At 43.9% G+C, this 21050-nt stretch overlaps 1 protein-coding gene across 2 annotated transcripts in view; it reads right to left on the bottom strand.

Annotated features, from left to right (window-relative positions):
- CACNA2D3 (calcium voltage-gated channel auxiliary subunit alpha2delta 3) overlaps nt 1–21050 on the bottom strand; it is an 889368-nt gene that overhangs the window by 472608 nt on the left and 395710 nt on the right. For both annotated transcript variants that reach the window (XM_088022023.1, XM_028124497.2), the window contains exons 6-8: nt 17444–17575; nt 9713–9773; nt 9474–9624 (exon numbers count right to left, since the gene is read on the bottom strand). In XM_088022023.1, coding sequence (XP_087878149.1) covers nt 9474–9624; nt 9713–9773; nt 17444–17575 — 344 coding nt within the window. The remainder of the gene's footprint in view (nt 1–9473; nt 9625–9712; nt 9774–17443; nt 17576–21050) is intronic.

Raw genomic sequence — 21050 nt, forward strand, 5'->3', positions numbered from 1 at the left:
AGCCCTGATTCCCTTCCTGCCCTCTGAGACATCCCATCTTCTCCTCCCACACAGGGTCCTCTGCCTGGAGCTCTTGCTCTGGCCTCTCCCAGCTGACTCCTGTTCATCCTCTGGGTAAGCTCATCCCTGCCTCCTCTGGGAAGCAACCTCTGGTGTAGCTGAGGCTCCTTTCCTGTGAACTCCCAAATTCTGACAGCTTGGTGCCTGGGTCCCTTCCCACAGGTGGGCCCACATTGTCAGGGTCCATATCTGGTTCCTCAGTGTGCTCCCTGTGACAAGCACAGGGCTGGGCCCACAGTCGGTGCCCCAAAACAATGTGTTCAATGAATGTCATCACATTTCCATTCCAGCTACCAAAAGCCCAGCCCAGAGCTCCAGAGGAAAGGAACCAGAACCATCTCTCACAGGTCCAGCTCTCAAGCAAAGCCTGGCTAAGGAGTTCAGACTTTAAGTGTGTGCACAGTGAGGACCATGGAGGGCTGTGCACAGGGAAGTGAGTGACTAAAGGGATGAGCATGGGCCCACTGCTCTGGGCACACTGCAGGGACAGACTGAAAAGGGCCAGACACGCAGCTGCTCCAACAGTGACACATCCTGTTTCAGTGCCGAAGTGCTTGCTAAGCAGGCAGGAGCAGTGATAATGACATCAACAACTCACTGTTACTGAGCACTCACTTCATCTAGGCACAGGCTAGACTTCATTCACGGCATACCTCAACCTCATGTGGTAAGCCCTTCCAACCATGCCCCCTTTACAGATGAGGAAACCAAGGCAGAGCAAGGACGATCAACTTGCCCAAAGTCACCAGGGAGTCCACAAGGGGTGGAGTCCAGATTCAAACCCAGGCAGTCTGACCTCACAGCCAATCACCTCAGGCTCTCAAAGCCCCCAATTTCTCCTCTCTGGCCCCCAAAGCCTCTGTGCTTCTCATCAGTCAGACTTTTGCTCCCTCTTTAATCTTTGTTCTTAGTCATGCAGAGCATTTGAAAAAAATTACAGCTCAACGGTCATAGAGCTTAGCTCTCCTCTGAAGTGGCACAGAGGAAAAACACGTTTATGTGATTCTGAAATCAGCTATTGACAAATGAGAGCATGACTTTCAGTCAACAAATGGAACACCATCTGAGGATGCAGGAAGCAATTCACAGTCCAACCTGAAGAAGAGCTCCTCCAACATTCTCAGTCCATATTGGACTGACGCTGGAAGTTGCTGGAAAAAGCAGCCATCCCCCTGTCCTCCACCTCCCTTGCTGACTGAGTTGGTCAAGGGAGACAAGATGCCCATTCCTAAAGCCAGAAGCATAAGCAGTCTTAGCCAATCACAGCCATCCCATCCTCCTTGGCTGGCTGCATGCCTTCCTGCCCTGTCTTGAAGCTAGAGGTGGTCACGTGACCCATCCCCAGCCAACAAAACATAAGGAGTGATTTTCTGGACATTTTCAGTGAATTTTTTTTTCTTGCCATTAAAGGAAAACTCTTCTCTACCCACTGCCTTCCTTCCCACTTGGGATGCACTGCACAGTTGCAGCAGCCATTTTGCAACCATAAGGTGACAAGATTAAGGATGGAGAGCAAAGCGCAGGAAGATGGAGCCAGTGTGGGACTTTGATGACACTGCTGAAACATGGTACCAAACATGCAGCTGTCCTGCTCCACATCCATGAGATCATGAGATGCCTATATGCTGAAGCAGGCTTTATTCAGTCGTTCTGTACCTTGTACTCCCAAAGTTCCTGATTCCATTTGCCAGGAAAATTTTGAGCTTTATCTACATTCTGCCTAATACACATTACCAATATTGATTCCTATCGGGTTGTGTAGTCTGAGGTGAGAGTCAGGACACTTGGGTCCATGTTCTGCCTCTGCCATATACTCCCTGTGTGGCCTTGGGAAAGTCACTGAACCTCAGGTCCTGCATTCTTATGCATAAGAAGGTGCTAATTCATCTTCCATTTATCCTCCAGGGGCTCCTGTGAGGATCCAATGAGGCAACAGACTTGAAATTGTTTTGCTAGTGTGAAGGCCTGCACACGTGGGGGGCTGCCGAAGAGGCTAGAAAGTAAAGAAGACCAAGATGTTCTTGCCCTCATCAGGGAGGAACATGTGCAGTAATCAAAACCATGCTCCCCATCACTGTGTGAGCCGTGGCCACAGTGGAGGAATCTGCTCTTCTGAACCCCCGCCAGCTTGTTAGTGGCATCATCCAAGCTTGCAGTTGACTAATTTCCCTTGACTGCATCAGGATAAAGCTATGCTGAGCAATCTGGTCTGTATCACCGAAGGGAGTTGGGCTCAGCCATCCATGTGAGCGAATGGTACACACCAGGCAGCTGTGCCAAGGAGGCCCATTGGTTGTGCATGCTCACCACGCTGCCTGGTGCTCCTCCCTAGGGCAACACCAAGGGCACCCTGCATGTGAAACTGTTTCCAAGCTCCCAGTAGCTCTCCGTTTGGAAACCTTCCAGTTTCTACATTTTAATGGATGTTCCCTAGATTTCTACTTTGTGAAACAATAATGTGGGATGACCCTATCAATTCACAACTGAAGATCTGGTCACCTCTAGCCCTAGGATACAGTGGCCCGATAAACAGCTCTCCTTCATCCCTACTTAAACAAGCAGATATCAGTCATCTAAAGAACTGGATGCAGTGCACACCATCATCGTTGGCCAGATGGAATTTTGTTCCGCCATCTGAGTTTGCTGCCTTTCACTACCAGGAATGAATCTTAGAGAGGGACTAATCCCACTTTTTCTTACTTTTATCTGTAAAAGAATATGCTCATTAAATCTAAAGATAATGGCTGTTTTCCCTTTTCATGATAAAAAGTGCTCATCTAGGATGCTGCCATGGTCCATCCGAAAAACAAAAACGGCTTGTGGTAAACCCATGATCTTCTTCAAGGGTTAGACTACATCTCACCCCTCTCTTCTCTCAGGAACTGTCCTTCCCTTTCTCCCATGCCAACCACACAACTCTGCACTCTGACAGCAAGGACGCATCGCCATCTGCCTTTTCCTTCCTTCTGTGAAGTCCTTGTAACCATTCCCCTACATCTACCATCTTAAGGACTCAGCAAAATCCTCACTGGGAATTTTAATGATGATCTAAAATACGAAATCCAAGCTTTAAGTTTCATTAAATGAATGGCCAGAACATGTTGGAGAAAGATCCAAACACAAAGAATAAATGGGTTGGGCTCGCCCACCAAGGCTCACACAAGCTTTGGCACTGGTGTAGAATTGTGTCACATGCTGGCTCATGTAAATCGAAGCCTAGAGCCCAAGAGTGAAAATCAGCTGACTCTGGGCTCTGGATGATAGTGAGAACTCAACCCTACTTCATGTTGAAAGCTGGACTTGAGGATGAAAGCAATGGAGCTTTCAGGTCAGAAGACCATTAGTTGCCTAAAAAAGAGGATGAGGGGAGACCTAACTAAGAAGGAGAAACTTTAGGGGGGCATCCCCACACGTCACCCTACAGCTGACCCTCATGTCCTCCACTGCCTCTAGATGAAGTCTCAGTTGTTCTATGTGGCTGACCAGACTTGCTGGGTCTGGCCTGACTCTCTCAATCCAGCCCCATTCTTTTTATCATCAACCACCTCCCCGCCCACTGCACCTCCCACATTCACCCCCAACTCCAATAAGTCCAGACAATGAACCCCTTTCAGTCAATCCCCACCAGGCCTGTACTTCCTGGGGGTGGGGGAGAAGTGACCACCACCTGCAAAGAGCACCTTCCTCCTGTAGATTCCACCCCCTGAGTCATCACTTCTTTTGAGAAGCCATCACTGAGTCCCCAGCTGGTTACTTGCCCTCCCTGCTCCCTCAAAGACTGTAACGCCCCCACTCTGCTGTGAGCACCTGCTTCCCGCTTATCCCCACACCCAATACTCACACACACAGAACCTCCAGGTCCACAGTGGGGGACAACCTGTCTTCCTTATTTACAGAGGCAGCCCTAGTACAATACTTAATTCTTAGCACTGAATAGAATTTGTTAAATGAATAATCAGAACAAAGAAATGAAAAGCAAAGTCATAGAGAAGATTATAGAGGGAAAAGAAGAGAAACAAAGCCTAGACAAAAAAAAAAAATGACACAGAGGAAAAAACAAAACAAAAGAATCTCCACCCCTTTCAAAAAAACAGATAAACAGAAAGTAAATGAAGTAAGTGGGTATGTTTTAGGGAATCCTAAGTTCCACACACACACCCACACACAAAAATAGAATTAAAATGCTGGCACACTCATGCAATGCAAGAAAGTGATGTAGAATTACTAGAACTCCATTAAATATTTATATGGTTTTATCAGTGCGCTTTTGATTAAACAACCTTTAGAATGAAAATGTGGAGGGCTTATGTAACGAAGCAGATGAACCCACAGTATTTTCACCAACAGAGGCATCCCAGGGATCTTCTACATTACAAAAGCTTCTTGTGTAATTTGAAACACGACTGGACGTAATTAGTAGTACAGAACAAATGAGCACTGCAAGAAAATACCATCCTCATACTTTTAATACGGAATCGATTACTTTAAAAAGCAAATCCATAGCAGACAAAGCACTGGAGAAACAGTTCTAAAGAAAATCCTGCAAATTGAAACCAGGGCACCAGAAAGTTCTGGGTTGAACTAACAAATGATGCTCTTCTCTGTTCAGCTCAGCACAAACACAGGCTGCAGGAGGCATTTAAATTGATTTAATAATATCAGTCCAGTTAATACTGTGTTCATTTAATGCATGGCTTAGGCTTCTGTAAAATCATTTTTCAAATTTCAGTATCGGACAGAATTAGCACCCTCATTTTTATGATAATATTGTTAATTTAATGCATGGCTTGTAGTTAGACTTCAAAGCAAATCAGAAAAATATGCCTTTTCTCTTGTCAGTGACATCTCTCTTCATGCACCAGTGGTTTGACCTTAAATTTTAACTTCGGCTGCACAAAATCACTCTCATATTTCTTCTATTCTTTTATAATTCGATCATTTAGTTCATCAGTCTTAGATTTTGCAATACCCTGCCCATGAAAGCTAAAACAGTTTTTAACATTATCATTTCATGTTTATTCTCCAAAAGACCTGAATTGGAAGCTTTTCAGTATAATATATAAGATGCATTTAGCCAGTGAGCTTCTTACAGGCAAACATGCAAAAATGACTGAAATGGCCAAGGAAAGGCTTTTCCACTATTTACCCCCCTCTCCTCCCCTCCCTATTAGGGCCCTGAAAACTAAGCGGCAATGATGAAGTAGACTTGTATAAACAAACAACAAACAAGGGCTTCCGCCATGGTAAAACAAGAATGTATTCTTTACTCTCTCCCTAAAACTCTGAAATGTCTCCTCACACATCTACCCAGCCAGCAGGAGAAAACTGACAGTGTAATGAAGGGTGAAATGATAATGTCCTCTCCCGTAAATGGAATCCAGCCGACAAGAACAATGCACTCAAACAGATTTGCAGGGCATTCTGGACGGAGCTTCAGACCTCCCATCCCCCTGGACTTACAAGAGCCTGCAGTGGGGTCTCCCTCTAGACGGAGGCAAGTAACCATTTTAAACAGACAGAAAAACTTACATACACCATATTACTAAGTAGAGCAATGTTGCCAGTGTAGAAATATAAGGTAATGGAGAAAAAAAAACCCTGACCATGATGTGGCAAGGCATCATTGGTGAAACATACTTAGCATTGAGAGGGACAGTTCCAGGTAATTCACGGGGAGATCCACCAATTATCAATCCACTATTTAGAACCCTCAAAGTGTTGGTGTAATGGACTGAATGTGTCTACCTCCGCCCCCCCAACTGCATGTTGAAGCCTTATCCCATAGTGTGGTGGTATTTGGAGATTGGGGCCTTTGGGAGGTGATTAGGGCTAGGTGAGGTCATGATGGTCCGGCCTCATGATGGGATTAGCGCACACATAAGGGAAGACATGACAGAGCTTGCTCCCCCTCTCTTTCTCTCTCCATGAGCACACATCCTCACAGAAATCAAACCCTACTGGACCTTGAGCTTGGACTTTCCAGCCTCTGCGACTAAGAAAATAATTTTCTGTATGTCAGCCACCCAGTTTGTTATTTTGTTACAGCAGATGGAGCTAATACAGGCATACCTTGTCTTATTGTGTTCACAGATACTGTTTCTTTATTTTTTTACAAGGTTACTTCTTAAAGGTTTCTGGCAATTGTCTGCAGAGCAAGTCTATCGGCACCATTTTTTCAACTGCGTTTGCTAACTTTGTGTCTCTCTGTCACATTTTGGTAATTCTCACATATTTCAACCTTTTTCATTATTATATTTGTTATGGTGCTCTGGGATCATCACTTAAAAGCTCAGATGATGATTAGCATTTTTTAGCAATAAAGTATTTTAAAATTAAGGTACATACATTGTCTTTTAGACAAAATGCTATTGCACACTTACTGACTATAGTATAGCGTAAACGTAACTTTTATATGAACTGGTAAACCAAAAACTTCATTTGTCTTACTTTATCGCAATACCCACTAAATTTCGGTGGTCTGGTCCCAAAGCTGCCATATCTCCAAGGTATGCCTGTACGCATTCTAAGTGTGTAAATGTTATAACATCCTACCTGATGGACATTCTCATAATACCTACATATGTGCCTACCCTTTGGGGCAGCAATTTCACTTCTAGATACTATTCAATAGAAGCATACCCAACCCTGCAAAAACACATGCCCAAGTCCATTCTCTGCAGCACTCTCGAGCGGAAAAGAGACCCATAACAGCATGATGCCCAGCAAAGGAGAACTGGTTAAATAATTAACATCAGCTAGAGGAGATGAAATGCTCTGCTCTTCAAATATACTTGCTTGCCGATATGAGTATAGAAGAAAGTTGCTGAATATTGTGGAAAACAGGATTCTATTGCTGTGCAAAAATTATGTATGTTCATATACATGGAAAAACTTGGAATAATATGTGGCAAACAGCAAGGAAATGGGAACTTTTCGGAATTGTTTAAAATTTTCACATACGTTGCTTATAATAAAACAATCAATGTGTAAAAGTTACTGTTAATTAGTGGTTCCTTTTATCACCTCAGGCTTTCAGCATAAATTCACGAACAAATTTGATCCATTCTCTTACCCATTAGGGGGACAGAGTTCATGATTTTACTATTGAGGCCTCAAATAAAAAAAGTTCAGAGTATCTTTCTATTCATCAAAATAATTATGTAAATAGTCTCAAAGCTGATCATTTATGTTGAAAACTAACAAGCAGATGTACAGTGAGGGTTAATGGGACCTCTAATGGGTCTCTTTATATAAGGGGACAATTTGGGGTAAAAAAAATATTTTTCCCCTTAACTATTCTAAAATAACTAGCATGTCTACTTTTAATTATCTTAATTGCTCTGTCTTCATTATTGAGTTGACACTGTTTGTATATCTTAATGAATTTACAGAGATTATTTCAATCGATTGGTTTTGTTAACAGAACAATAAATCCTGACCGAAAAAGGATCCACGATGTAATTAGTTAGCACTTCTTATTATGCTAATTTCTGATACTTCTGTAATGAGTAATTAAAGATTAATAAGAAAGATAGTCCCAAATTAGCGGCTTCTTATCTGTGAATGCTTCGGGATGTGTGGGGGATCAAGCTACATTTGCATATTCACGAGGAGACTGGTAACTAGAGTAACTTTGCTTGATTTAGAAACCCTGAGTTCTGTCTCAAAGTATCCCTGAAAGAACCCTGCCCTGGGGCCGTCCAGTTTCAGGGCAAGACATTGGAGCAGCTCAACTTGTCTCTTCACTTCTGCTCATGAAGCAGAAGGAGGTAAAGCCAGACAGTTTCTGAGTTCTTCCCGGGCCACTTTTTCTGGCTATGTGACCTCAAGCTGGTGGCTTCTACCTTGTGGGGCCTCTGTCTCCACGCCACATGGCACAGAGCTGGGGTGAGACCCCAACAAGATCATCCACATCGGACACTTAGGAGGAGTGGGCAAGATGGCTGTAGGGGTTCTTCTTTCAACACATATTTAAACTCTTACTCTTTCCCAGGCACTGTCCCAGGCACTGGGTCTAGTGAATAAACAAACAATAAATAAACTAACCCCTACTCCCACGGAATTTCTTGTTCTCTTTCTCTTCCTTTTCTTCTTTAGGGCTTTTTTAAATTGGAAGCTATAAATCACGGGTGCTCTGCAGCTGTGCCCTCTTGCTCAGTCTCCTCAGAAGCACGCAGGCAGGACACTTATTCAAGCAATCCCAATGCAATATAAATCCCAAGAATCGTGATGATGTACTCTGCTCGGGAGCCTGGGGTAGCCACATGGACCAACACGCTTGGAGGCCGTCTGCGCTGCTCTTCAAATAACACCCCTTCCTTCACATCCTGCCCTCGGTGCGGGCCTCCTGTGCCCGGGCTCAGGTAATTCTGGCAGCAACTCTGTGGGTGATTCGATTACTCAAGCTTCCGTTGGTGGGCTGATGGCTCAGACTGATGTGGTTTGCCCCAAGATGTGCAGCTAGCTACATGTGGCAGAACTAGGGTTCAAAACTAGGTCCCGACCCCAAAGCCCCAGCTCCATCGCCCTTGCACGCTGCCCCAGCTGCCTGCTGTAGCCACTTGGCGTCCTAGGTAGAGGTGATGCGGCAAAGCACAGTTGACCACTGGGCAGGAGCATGTGGTTAATTACTCAGGGAAAAGAAGTGGGCTCATTGTGGCTCTAATCTTTAGGGAGAGTAGGAGGGACATCACACCACAGAACTGGGGAGAAGAGGAAAAAGAACTGGTCATGGAAACCAGAATTGGTGTTCCTTTCCAGGAAGCATGTTACTGCCCTACTGGGGTCTTGGGTCTCCCATGTCCCTGCTTTTGGACCTCAGGCAAGTCACTGACCCTCTCAAGCCCAGCAGCACCACCTGAGAAAATGCAAAAACCACCTTCCACCTCCTAGAGCCGCTGTGAGGAACAAAGAAATGCAAATACAAAGAGTAAGCAAATGGCATTCAGTAGGCACTTAATAAATGCCACTTTGGTTTCCAAAGCTAAGATCAAGTGTTCTGTGAGCCTTAGACAGCTCTCCACAGTTTAGTTGTTTTAGCATCATGATTATTACTATCATTGTCATCAGACTAATCTAGCTTGAAGTTAATTTCCACTAGCCGTTTAAGGAACATCTTGCAAGGTCTAATTCCCCAAGGTTCCGAAAGGGTTGGCTCCCAGGAAAACCAAATCTGGTGCTACTCTGCCAGGTGGCAGCGCCTGAGTGCGCGGTACAGAGAGGAAATATGCTCCACTGCTTTCCCAGACTCTGAAAGCCTTTCCAACATCCTGATTCTGTGAACCCCCATGGGACTCACTGGTCCTCATCTGGGGTGGGATGTGTGTACAAAAGCAAGGAGAATGTGAACCAGTTGCTGCTAAAAGAGCAGATGAACCCAAAGTGCAGAGAAAGCACAAAACAGATGCACTCACAGCAATTATGTTGAAAAAGTCATCATCCCCCAGCGTATCCAGAATAGATGAGACGGTTTGCTTTGCAATAGTGAGACGCAGTCCTTTCATGCTGCCACTGACATCCACTAAAATGACCACGTCTTTCGGAGAAGTCGCTGCCTGGATGTACCTAGGTCAGGGGAAAATTAAGTAAAAATGAACGTCTTCGCGAGTTCTCTCTTTTTAAAACGTAACTAAGAGGTTTGACCATTTCCTACCATTTTCGGTTCCTGCAGTCAAAGGCAATGACTCCATTCTCATCTGGTTCCCATTTAATCCCTAGAAGAAAAATAGAGTTATGAGAAACCCAGAAACTTCAAATATTTATTCATAGCATTTCAAGGCTGCTCTGCTTTGCTGATTGAACAGACAGGGTGAAAAATCACATGCAACGACCAGCCCTGGAGCTCATCACATGCTCCATCGCCACCTCTGGGAAGGTGCTTTTGAGCTGTAACACTATAGCAAACATGGCCTTAGCTCAGTTGCTCAAGGCCTGCTGGAGAGTGGGGACATCCTCAGTAACATGTTATCTGTCAACAAAGGATGTGACTCCAGCCCCTTCCCGTGGCCAGTGGTCATTTCTCACTGCCCAGCAAGTTGTTGGACCTGGTAGCATCATTCACAGACTTCTGGGCAGAGTCGGGCCGTGTAACCAGGTCTGGGCAAAGCAATGTGTGTAGCACAGTGGGTAGAAAGCCTTGATACATTTCCATCCCAGAATACATGCAGGTCTGTTTTCCCCTCACTTCTTTTTTTTTTTTCTTTGTATTTTTTTTGGGGGGGGGTTGTTTGTTTTTTTCCCCCCCTCACTTCTGTATTTATAATCAGGAATACTGGCCTGGCTTTCCACACCGAGATGGAAATTTTAAAAAAGGCCATAATTATGCTGTGTTACAAAGTTTGAATTTCAGGCTTTGAAGCCTGGGGAGTTCTCCCCATGTGTAAGATGGGATCCCATATCCTTCGTCTTGTGGTTTGCAGGCTGGTCGGGATATGTCCAAGGTTGACATTCTCTATTTATAACTTGGTTGTTAAGAATAAAATTTCATTTAAAAAGAAAAGTGGTTGCTGCCTGAAAATAAGATAGTGAATCATTGTTTTCAACCATCAGTGCTGCTCAGGGATGGAGGATTTAAAATACAGACTTTAGAGTGAAGAAAATAAAAACAGAAAAATGATTTTCACAGAAGGAAATCCTGACTCAGATGGCAGCACTGGGAGTCTCCTGTCCAATTACTGATGGCCAGGTTTCAGGACCCTGCCGAAATAATAATAGTATGTGCTTGAGGTAACACCCCCAAATTAGTACTCAGAAAACCATGAGATGGCAATTTGCTACCCAAAAAGTCATTTTATTATGTTCTCCTTGTACCTATATGTCCCACCTACAAATGGGCCAATTTAAAGAGTTTCCGGTACCAAATCAGAAACCAGAAATATGATAATCGAAGGTCATTAGGCAACGAAGACAAAATAAATCTGACATGCTATTGTACACTAAGGGACAAGAACGCAGTCTATTTAAAAATAAGAAATACACTGCTTTGTATAAAGCCAAGTACAGTTAGGGTAGCATGGTCTTAACACATAGTGAAATCATATCCATGGTGAAGCTAAGTAATGTTCCAATATCAAAAGCATTGGTTTGAACCCAAATAAAGAGATTTTTTTTTTTTTTTAATGAGTTGACCCATGGTAGTAGACCTTCAGCAGATGTTTGTTTCTTGAATTGAATTGTGGTGAGTGTTCTTAGACCAGGACTGTGCCCGATCCTGCTCTGCCTCTCCCCACTCTTCCATCTTCCCTCCCCATCACAGCCCCATCCGTGTGTGCCCCACCGGGACAAGAAAAGGTGCAATTCTTTTTTTATAGTCCCAGCTTTTAGGCTACGGCCTGGGGGGGGGGGGGGCGGGGAGGGATTAAAGACACTTAACGTCCTCCTTCTGGTTTGAGATCATTCCCCTGCACATGGGCATGTAACTCCTCCCAGCCACTGCTGTACTTGGTGCTTTTTGAAAAGTTGACATGAAATTTGTCTGTTGGGAAACCTGGTAAAGGATACAATGCCAGAGGAAAGTGGAACAGACAGGACAACCTCAGAGCCTTTTGCCTACTCATCACAATGTTCATCAAACTCCAGTACTCCGCCAGTCAATGGACAGAGCAGCGACTGGGAAACATGGGCCTGGCCCCTGCCTGCCCTCAGGAGGCCTCACATCAGCAGGGAAGCTGGCACATGATAAGAAATCACATGCACCAGAGATGTCACAAAGATGAAGTGCCTGAGGCTATGGTAATGTGCAAAAGGTGATCCCAATCTCTAATATGAAGAAGGATCTTCTTCCAGTGAGAGCAGAAGGATGGTATATTCGTTTTTTAGAGCTGATGTAACAAAAGTCCTACAAATTGGGTGGCTTAACAGGAAAGAACTCTCTCACAGTTCTGGAGGATAGAAGTCTAAAATCAAGGTGTTGGCAGGGCCACATTCCCTCTAAAGTTCTAGAGAGGAACTTTTTCTCACCTCTTCTCAGCTTCTGTTGGCTCCCAGCAATCCTTGGTGCTCCTTGACTTGTAGCTGCATCACCTCAATCTCTGCCTCTGTCTTCCTTCTGTGTTCGTCCTCTCCTCTTATAAGGACATCAGTCATACTGGATTTAGGGCCCACCCTAATTCAGTGTGATCTCATCCCAACTTATTTAATTACATTTGCAAAGACCCCTATTTCCAAGTCAGGTCACACACTGAGGCTCCAGGTGGACATAAATTTGGGGGAGACACAACTCAATCCACTGCAGACGGGTAGGACTTATAAAACAAAAGTAAATGGTGGCCACAGGATAAATAAGAATACCCCAGGCATAGAGAATGACATGTACAAAGGTCCTGAGGTTGAGAAGAGCATGTCAAGTTCAAGGAACTGGAGGAATTCTGGTATGGCTGTGCATAGAGAATGTCTAGGACAGAAGAAAGGAGCCTGGGTGGCAGCAGGAACCATGAGACTTGAGGCCCTTCCTGGTGAGGACTTGAGGTACACATTGAGTGGGGATGAAGACCATACCTTGATACAGTTCTAGGCATAGCTGCCTAAGGTGGAACAATAAAGGTCACACCTTGACTCAAGTCAGGACTGGATGGGCCCTGAGGGACCATCTTGCCCAAACCTGACTCTTGGGTCAAAATCTTCAACTCATAGCAGGGACTCTAGGCTCTCAGAGTTCAGAAGATTTTCCTGAGATTTCCAGTTATTACTAGGACTCGTCTCCCAAGTCCCCACCCACCATGCTTTTCCTTACATAGGCATTTCCATGAAGATGTCCCATGAGAAGTTCTCTGGGTGTTAGCATGAGTTAAATGAATAAAAGTAAAACTGGTTTCTATGCTCTGCATTAGAAAGACACCTAAGGGCCTTTAATCTGCTTATGTCATCTTGAATCTCTGCAACTGGATCAACAGAGGCAGCACTGACCAAGCGAACTGATCACTGAGCCCTTCCTTTTCCAATCTCACAACAAAATGTTTTAGGAGACAAACTTCAGGAAACCCTGTCCCAGATGGTACTATCTCCCCTAGGATATATCAACTTTCCAGTATATAATTTTTTTTACACACAGATATTTTGAATATGTTCAAGTAACTCCAAATCCCAGAGAAATAATAGTTGGTTAATCCTAAATCTTTCAGAACTGGGAAATCGACACTTAACCAAGAAGCACCTCCATGAGCTATATAATTTCTAGGATTGACAATATGCCTTTTTTGGGATGCCACTCAGGTTGGCTGGGGCACGAATTTCAAAATAAAAGGAATGATGCAGTCATTGGCTTGGGAAGACTTGGCAGAAGGGGAGCAGGAGAGAAAAGAAAAGGACCATAGCTCTATGCTGTAATTATGCCAGTTCCACACTTGGTCACTGAGTCCCACCAGACTGTAGCCAGTGACCAGCTTCCCAGAGAGGCAGTAGCTATACTGTATCTGAGGAGGCAGGGCTGCTACTACCAGTGTGACAGGCCAATAGATCTGGTAAACTTTGATCTACTGAGTGATTCATTCATTCAAAAAATACATACTAATATGTAGGTTGAGGATGGTAACAGAGTGATAGCCAAATGTCTCCATCCTCCTGGGGCAGATATCCTAGCAAAGGAGATGGGGTTTGAAAGCCTGATGGCTCAGGATTTCAGGGCAGAGTTCATATTTTATAGAGTAAGAACTGCCATGAGAACAAAGCATGAAAGAGGTGGTGAAAATATTAACACCACCACCAACTCCCTCCCATCCCGCTGGTATGACTTGGTCGGTCAGTTAACCTCCTGGTCTGTTTCCTCATTGGTAAAATGTAGATTATAGTAGCTCCAGCTCACAGGATCATTGTGAGGATTAAATCAGACAATGCTTGTGTAAGCACCCAGCACAGTGCTCAATAAATGGGGGTCACTAGCACTAATATTAATATGACATTAATATTAACAGCACCCCCAAAGACTCCCAAGGATGACACTGAAATAAATGGAGCTTCAATAAGGCCTGAATAACCAATCCTGCAGAGCTCACAGGCCCTTTACTAGTATTTTGTTGCTGTGGTTGGGGCATTCAGAAGAGCCTCCCCAAGGCTCTGGGTTCTCTCTCTGTTCAGTGAGACCTTTTTGTAATACAGGCACTGAAAGGTAGACCAATACCTTGGAAACTGGGTATCAGACCACAGAAGTCTTTTCCCATAGAGTTACACTGTTCAACGTGATAGCTACTAGCCACATGTGGTGACTTAATTTTAGATTTAAATTTAAATAAAATTCACATTTTAGTTCCTCAGTCTCATCAGGCACATCTCACATGCTCAATAGGCACATGTGGCCTGTGGTTACCATATCAGACACTGTAGACATAGAACACTACCTCATCTAAAAGACAGCACATGGAAGTGTTGCCACATGCCCCCAGGACCTACAGTGAGCTTGTGGAGGCCTAGGTAAATCTATACAGAAAGAGAAAACACCATGACAGGTATGCTACTAAGCTGATATTTACTAAAATTCCCAGAAGCTGACATTGTGCTCCTTCTTAGTGATCTCCTAGCATCTTCTATTTCCCCAATCTTAGCATGAAACCCACTGTACCATCATGACCTGTTCACCTGTCTCTGTCTCCCTGGTGGTCCTTGTTCCTTCCTTTAGGATTCCCTCCAGGCAAGGCCATAGTAATCCTGACCAATCCCCATGGTTTCAGATGGCTAGGCTTCCCACTATCTGGGCTCCCTCACTTGAGGATGTGGGGGCATATGACCCAGACCAGACTAATCCTGGGACTTTCATCTAAGCCACTGGGATAGATGCTCTCTCTTCCTCTGTGACCATAATTGAAAAATCATCCTGCAAGCACACAGCCATGTTCCCCATCACTAGGAGATCACCCACCAGTGAACATGGTCAGAATAGAGAAAGGTGGAGTTGAAAGGGGAAAGGAAAGATTCATAATCCAAATGACAATGCTGAATACTGGGACCCAGCTGTGTCTCAGAACAACACATTCCCTAGGTTTCAAGTTACATGAGCCAATAAATGCATTCCTTGCTGGAGCTAGCTGGAATGGGGTTTCTGTCACTTGCAACCCAAATCCCTAAGGAATGCATTTCCCCACAAGCGGGAGCGGCATGAGGGCAGAGACCTTATCTGTTAAGTTCAAGATTTTATCTTCTGGACCTCACATAGTGCTTGGAACAAATTAAGAACTCAGGACACACGTACGAATGAAGAACTATCCCTTCTGTTTAAGGACATGCACACTTACCACTGATTCACACTATTATACCACTCTAAACATGGAAAGAAGTATCCTGAAAATAAGAAATCCTAGCAAAAAATGTCCATGGATCACTCTTCTAATGATCATTTTATGTCCAAGAGACAAGAGGTGTGCTGTTCTCTGTTCAGAACCAAGCACTGAGTGAGCACAAGGCATTATCAGGGCAGTGAAACCCCTTTGGAGGACTGTGACTCATGTCTTTATTAACATAGAAAAGATGCAGGAATTTTATAAAGTCAAAATTCTGCCACAAATGTCATAAAATTGGTAAGCATTTCTCAGTCCACTGTTCTGACTGATAAAAACCTTGTATGTAAATTAAATTAGTCTCCCCTATTACATACAAACTTCATGAGGATTCCTTTTTGTTATGGAGTGAAGTTGCCCCCCAATACCCCCAAAAATTCATAGGTTGAAGACTAACATTACCCTATGTGATAGTGTGAAGAGGTGGGGCCTTTTGGGAGATAATTAGGTTTAGATGAGGTCAGGAGGATGGAGACCCCATGGTGGGATTAGTGCCCTTCTATGAAGGGTAAGAAATGCGCGAGCTTCTACTCTCTACCATGTAGGGAGACAGGGAGAAGGTGGCCATCTGAAAGCCAGAAAGAGGGCTCTCATCAAGAACCAAATCTGCCAGCACCTTGATCTCAGACTTTCCAGCCCCCAGAACTATGAGAGATGAATATCTGTTGTTTAAACCACCCAGTCTGTGGTATTTTGTTATGGCAGCCTGAGATGACTAATGCACCTTCTTATTTTCATTTTTTTCAAATTTCCTCATGACCATAGTTGGAGGACTTCCTGCTGGCAGAGACAACAAATGATCTGTGGTTTCTTCTTATCGGCTCCACCTTGAATCAAATGCCACATGGTAAGATGGTAAGAGTTCCCTGTGGCTTCCTCAATGGATCAGCCCCCTACCACATTTGATTTGCAGCAACATCTACATTAAATTTACTCTCTGTGGAGGGTATCAAAGCAGACTGCAATTTGGTGACACTGGAACTTTAATAGGCCACTGTTTATTATAACATTATCTTTACTAGGAGGCTTATTGTTTACATATCCGTGAGCTCCAGGAGGAACCATGCATGCCCTGCTGAACATGGCTCTTGGGAAATGTTGAATAATCTGGCAAAGCAGACACTTGGCAGGCAAGTCTCAGGGGACAGATGCTGTGTGCAGGGCAAACGGCTCCTCGAGGCGGAGGCTGACGGTCTTGGTGCCTCAAAGTGGGAAGACATCAGGTGCGTAGTCTTACTTAATGAAAACATAAAAGACTCCACTTAATTGCTCCAAGATTATGCAGGACGTTTTTTCCCTTCTTTTAGGTTGAGCTTGTTAATTTCTGCAGCTGTGATGTTGGCACGATTGTAGCCTCAAGTCCTGTTTTCACAACTTGTGAGCAAAATTAAAACTTCCCTTCTTAATTAAAATTCAAACCAAGCCAGAATTAAATTCTTATTGCAAAGCAGAGGCCTCAGGAGGCCTCAGAAGGAACACCTGCTCCAAAGGTATGATGAACAAACTGACAAACATACCCATTTGAGGGTGCGACTGGTGGCCCTAAGGATTAGTTGCTGACCTCAGTGGTGCTTTGGCCATCGCAAAGCTCTTCCTCCAAGGGCAGTCAGCTCTGGAGTGGGGAAACCTAAGTTCAAATTTTCCATTTCTTACACCTTCGGTCAGAATTTAATTCAGTCCATTGATGACTCGTTCTTTTCCACGGTAATAACAACAACGATAAGAATTGTAGTAGTCAATAGTAATAAAAACAAACTCTTGTCCATAAAGATCAAATTTGGTATGTCTCACACTCCAATTCCTCACTTTTGGTGGCAGTTGTATAAACTGCTCTATTGAGAAAGATGTGGAAACCTATGCAGATCTAAATACCCGTGTGTGTGTGTGTGTGTGTGTGTGTGTGTGTGCACGTGCGCATGCAAGTGCACACTCTCACACACATGTACACACGTGTGCATGCATGCAGATGCCATGCCTATCTGACAAGAGATTTAACTGATTTGAATTTAATCTTTCATTTTCTCCTAATAGGAAGGGGAAAAAATTTAACCCTGAACACGAAAGAAAAATATCACAGGATCATTAATCTCAATCATAATTCTCAAGGCAGGGATACTCACCTGGATACTGCCTAAAAAATCCCTTTGCACTTCCAAAGTACTGCCATATGAGGGATGGGTCACGATCAAAGTTATCGACAAAAACTTTGTTTAGGGATTCAGACCAATAAACCCCATTGACGATTGCTGGGTCTGAAAAGAAAGGGAAGAGGAAGGTTACAAACCAAAGTGAGAGAGAACCCCAGCGGGCATCCCTCAGAACTGGCAGATAGCAGCATGAGGTTCATCTTGCAGGAAGCTGTGAAGAAAGTTATAGCTTTCCAAATGTTTAGCTCCTGGGAATTCCATACATTAGGGCTTCCTCATCCTGCCCAAGTCCCCACAGCCACCCAGGAGCCTTTATTGATGACTCCTTACTTGAAAGACACATCCCTGTATTTGTAACTTTAACCTTGCACAGCACAGAGTTCTTGAGAAAGCAAAGAGAGACCTTCTTAGCGTTATTTTCCACCTTTTCCTCTCCTGAGTCAGAACCCAGCATTAAAAACAGGAAAAATGTGTTTTCTCTCATTGCAATGACCTCAGCCAACACTGTCCCGTTCCAATTTTCTCTACCTCTGACTTCAAAGTTGGCTTATAAAAAAATAAAATAAATAAGTAAATTGGAGTTACATAACTGCATCTCTCTACTTCTTTTGTTCAGTAGATGATGAGCTCCAGGAGGGCAGGAACCAATTCCCTCGGTCTTCCGCTATACCCCCTTTGACCAGGACATGGCAGAAATTCCAAACATTTATGGATGCGTAAAGAGATGGATGGATGGGTGAATGAATAAAAACAAAGGTTGTTCACCAGTCCTCAAGTGGCATAGTAAACCAATGAGCAAAATAATGCTAGAAATGTTCATGTACATTAGGTATAGTGATAAGGAAACTCACTGTTCACACCAGTGCACCCCATCCCTCCTCCACAGTGGCCTGCCCATTGCCAGCCTGCTACCCCAAGATGCTCATCAGAAGAGGCAAGAGACAGAGCCCACAGAATGGCTCCTGACCCAGTGGACAGACATGGCGTCTTGTATTGTCTTACTTCTAGCCTGCCTATTCTTTCAAATCACTTACCCAGATTCCATAGACAAGTGGGATTCTGACTCTTATCTCAAGGGTAAGTGCTCAAACTCTTATAAACTATAATAAACCACATCATAGGCTGGGAGAGTGAAAATGACCAATTCAACCTTTTACCACAAAGTAATTTTGAGAAAGACTTTATCCTCACAACCCTGGAAAATGGAACCCTTTATTGTTCCACTGCAAGCTTGACAATAATTATTGTGATTCACTCCTTGCTACAAAATCCACTTAAATTAATCCACAAAGAGGTAAATACAATAATGACCCTGAAAACTCCATGGTTCTTGCCTCCTCCATCAGTGGCCTCAATTATGTTGCCATCATATAAAAACTTTCCATAATTAGAAGCAAAAATTCCATTTTGCTCACTCACTGTCTCGACATGTTGAGGAGTCAAACAGTTTCCAGTTAGAGAATTTTTTTTCTTGACTGTGGTTTCTTTGCGGGTAGTAAAAGGCTACCCATGCCCTCAGGTGGTCCTAGAAACCTAAGATTGCCCCTTGGGGGACTGTGAGCACCTTCAGAAATGCAAAAGGAATGGTGACGGTCAGAGGATTTTTCACCAATCATTTGGACACTAAATCTCACTCTGAAATTATGCCTCTTTAAAAAAAGAGGGCTTTGATCTTCCCAGGGCATGGTGAACAAGGGAAGTAGAATTGCTAAAAAATATGGTCTAGTTAAAATGAGGGCTGTGTTACACACACCTGTTTGATCAGATATTTGAGATAACACATCCTCTGGCTCATAAAGTAATCACAGTGTGTTGATTTCACAATTTTGCTTAGCAATTTTCATAGAATGGAAAATCTTGAATTGCTGTCCATAATTTGTCATCTAAGAGATGAAAAAAAGAGGAGCATCTGGGTGGCCTAGTCAGTTGAGTGGCCGACTCCTGATTTCAGCTCAGATCATGATCTTAGGGTCCTGAGATCGAGCCCCTCGCAGAAGGCTCTGTGCTCAGCGGGCAGTGTGCTTGAGATTCTCTCTCCCTCTCCCTCTGCTCCTCCCTCTGCTCACTTGCTCTCTCTCTCTAAAGTAAATAAATAAATCTCTAAAAAGAGAGAAAGATGAAAAAAAAGAAACAGGAAAATGATAACGTTATAAAATGAGGACTTCATCTAAATATCTGGGTTAAAAAAAAAAGTTAAAAATCATTTTCCCAACATGGTTGACAGAGAGCAGAAATGAAATAGCCCGAAGGCTCAGCGCCTCACAACACACCCCATGTAGCCAGGTCCCCAGTTCCTTCCACTCTCTACTGAGGGGGAGGTGAACATGACATTGTGGACCAGCACCCCAGCTACACGTTGCCTCTATGGCTGCTGAGCAGATGTGCTGTCTTAAGGTCACCTGCAAAAACAACAGCATCCTCCTAAGCAGCAAGTTTTCCTTTTTCTTTGATTGTGTTTTGTTTCAAACTTTGTTGAAGAGGCCTCCTCCTCCTGCTGCCTCATTTAGGGTTCTTCAGGAGTCTTAGATTAATCTGAGCTTTGGCTCCACTCCCACCCCTTATCTTCCTAGGGGGCTAATGTACTGTATTAGCTTCCTGTGGCTGCTACCACAAATTACCACAAACTGGGTGACTTAAAACAACAGAAGTTTATTCAGGAGACCAGAAATCCAAAATCAAGGTATTGGCAGGATGGGTGTCTTCTGCGGGCTCTGAAGGAGACTGTTCCAAGCCTCTCTCCTGGCCTCTGATGGTCACCAGCAACCATTAGTGTTTCTTGCCTTGGAGACATAATTGGTCCAATTTCTTCCTCCGTCTACACAGGGCCTTCCCTCTGTGTACCTGTGTCATATCTCCTTTTCTTTAAGGAAACCAGTCACTGGATTTGGGGTTCACCCTAAATTCAAGATGATCTCATCTCAAAATTTTTAACTTAATTATATCTGCAAGATCCTATGTCCAAATAAAGCCACATTCGCAGGATGCACTGGAGGCTAGGAGTTGGGCATATCTTCTGGGACCACCATTAGACCCACTACATGTATTCATACTCCCTTAATTATACTATATAATATACCCATATTTTGTGGTTTGTATGTATTCTTTTTTTTTTTTAATATAACTTTATTTTTTTTTTTTAAGATTTTATTCCTTTATTTGAGAGAGAGAGAATGAGAGAGAAAGCACATGAGAGGGGGTAGGGTCAGAGGGAGAAGCAGACTCCCTGCTGAGCAGGGAGCCCGATGCGGGACTCGATCCAGGGACTCCAGGATCATGACCTGAGCCGAAGGCAGTCGCTTAACCAACTGAGCCACCCAGGCTCTTTTTAAAATCTGAGTTTAGTGAGTGTAGGCCTTTTTCCTAGTGAAGGATGTTTAAAGGCCTTTTAGTGGAAACAATTCAGATTCTCATGTCTGCATTATGATTTCATGAGCTTACCATTCTTCCCCATCTCTGTCTCTTCCCAGTCTCTCTGTCAATGGGTCCTACCTATAATGCTCTAATTTGGGTTGAAATCATTTCCCTTAATGCCTAGCGTATGTCAATGCCCACCGTTTTCTGCTCAATAAAGTGAACTCCA

The sequence above is a fragment of the Eumetopias jubatus genome, unplaced genomic scaffold (assembly GCF_037043125.1).
Source record: "Eumetopias jubatus isolate StellerSeaLion01/CBP00866 unplaced genomic scaffold, mEumJub1_p1.0 scaffold_1, whole genome shotgun sequence".
Taxonomy (NCBI): domain Eukaryota; kingdom Metazoa; phylum Chordata; class Mammalia; order Carnivora; family Otariidae; genus Eumetopias; species Eumetopias jubatus.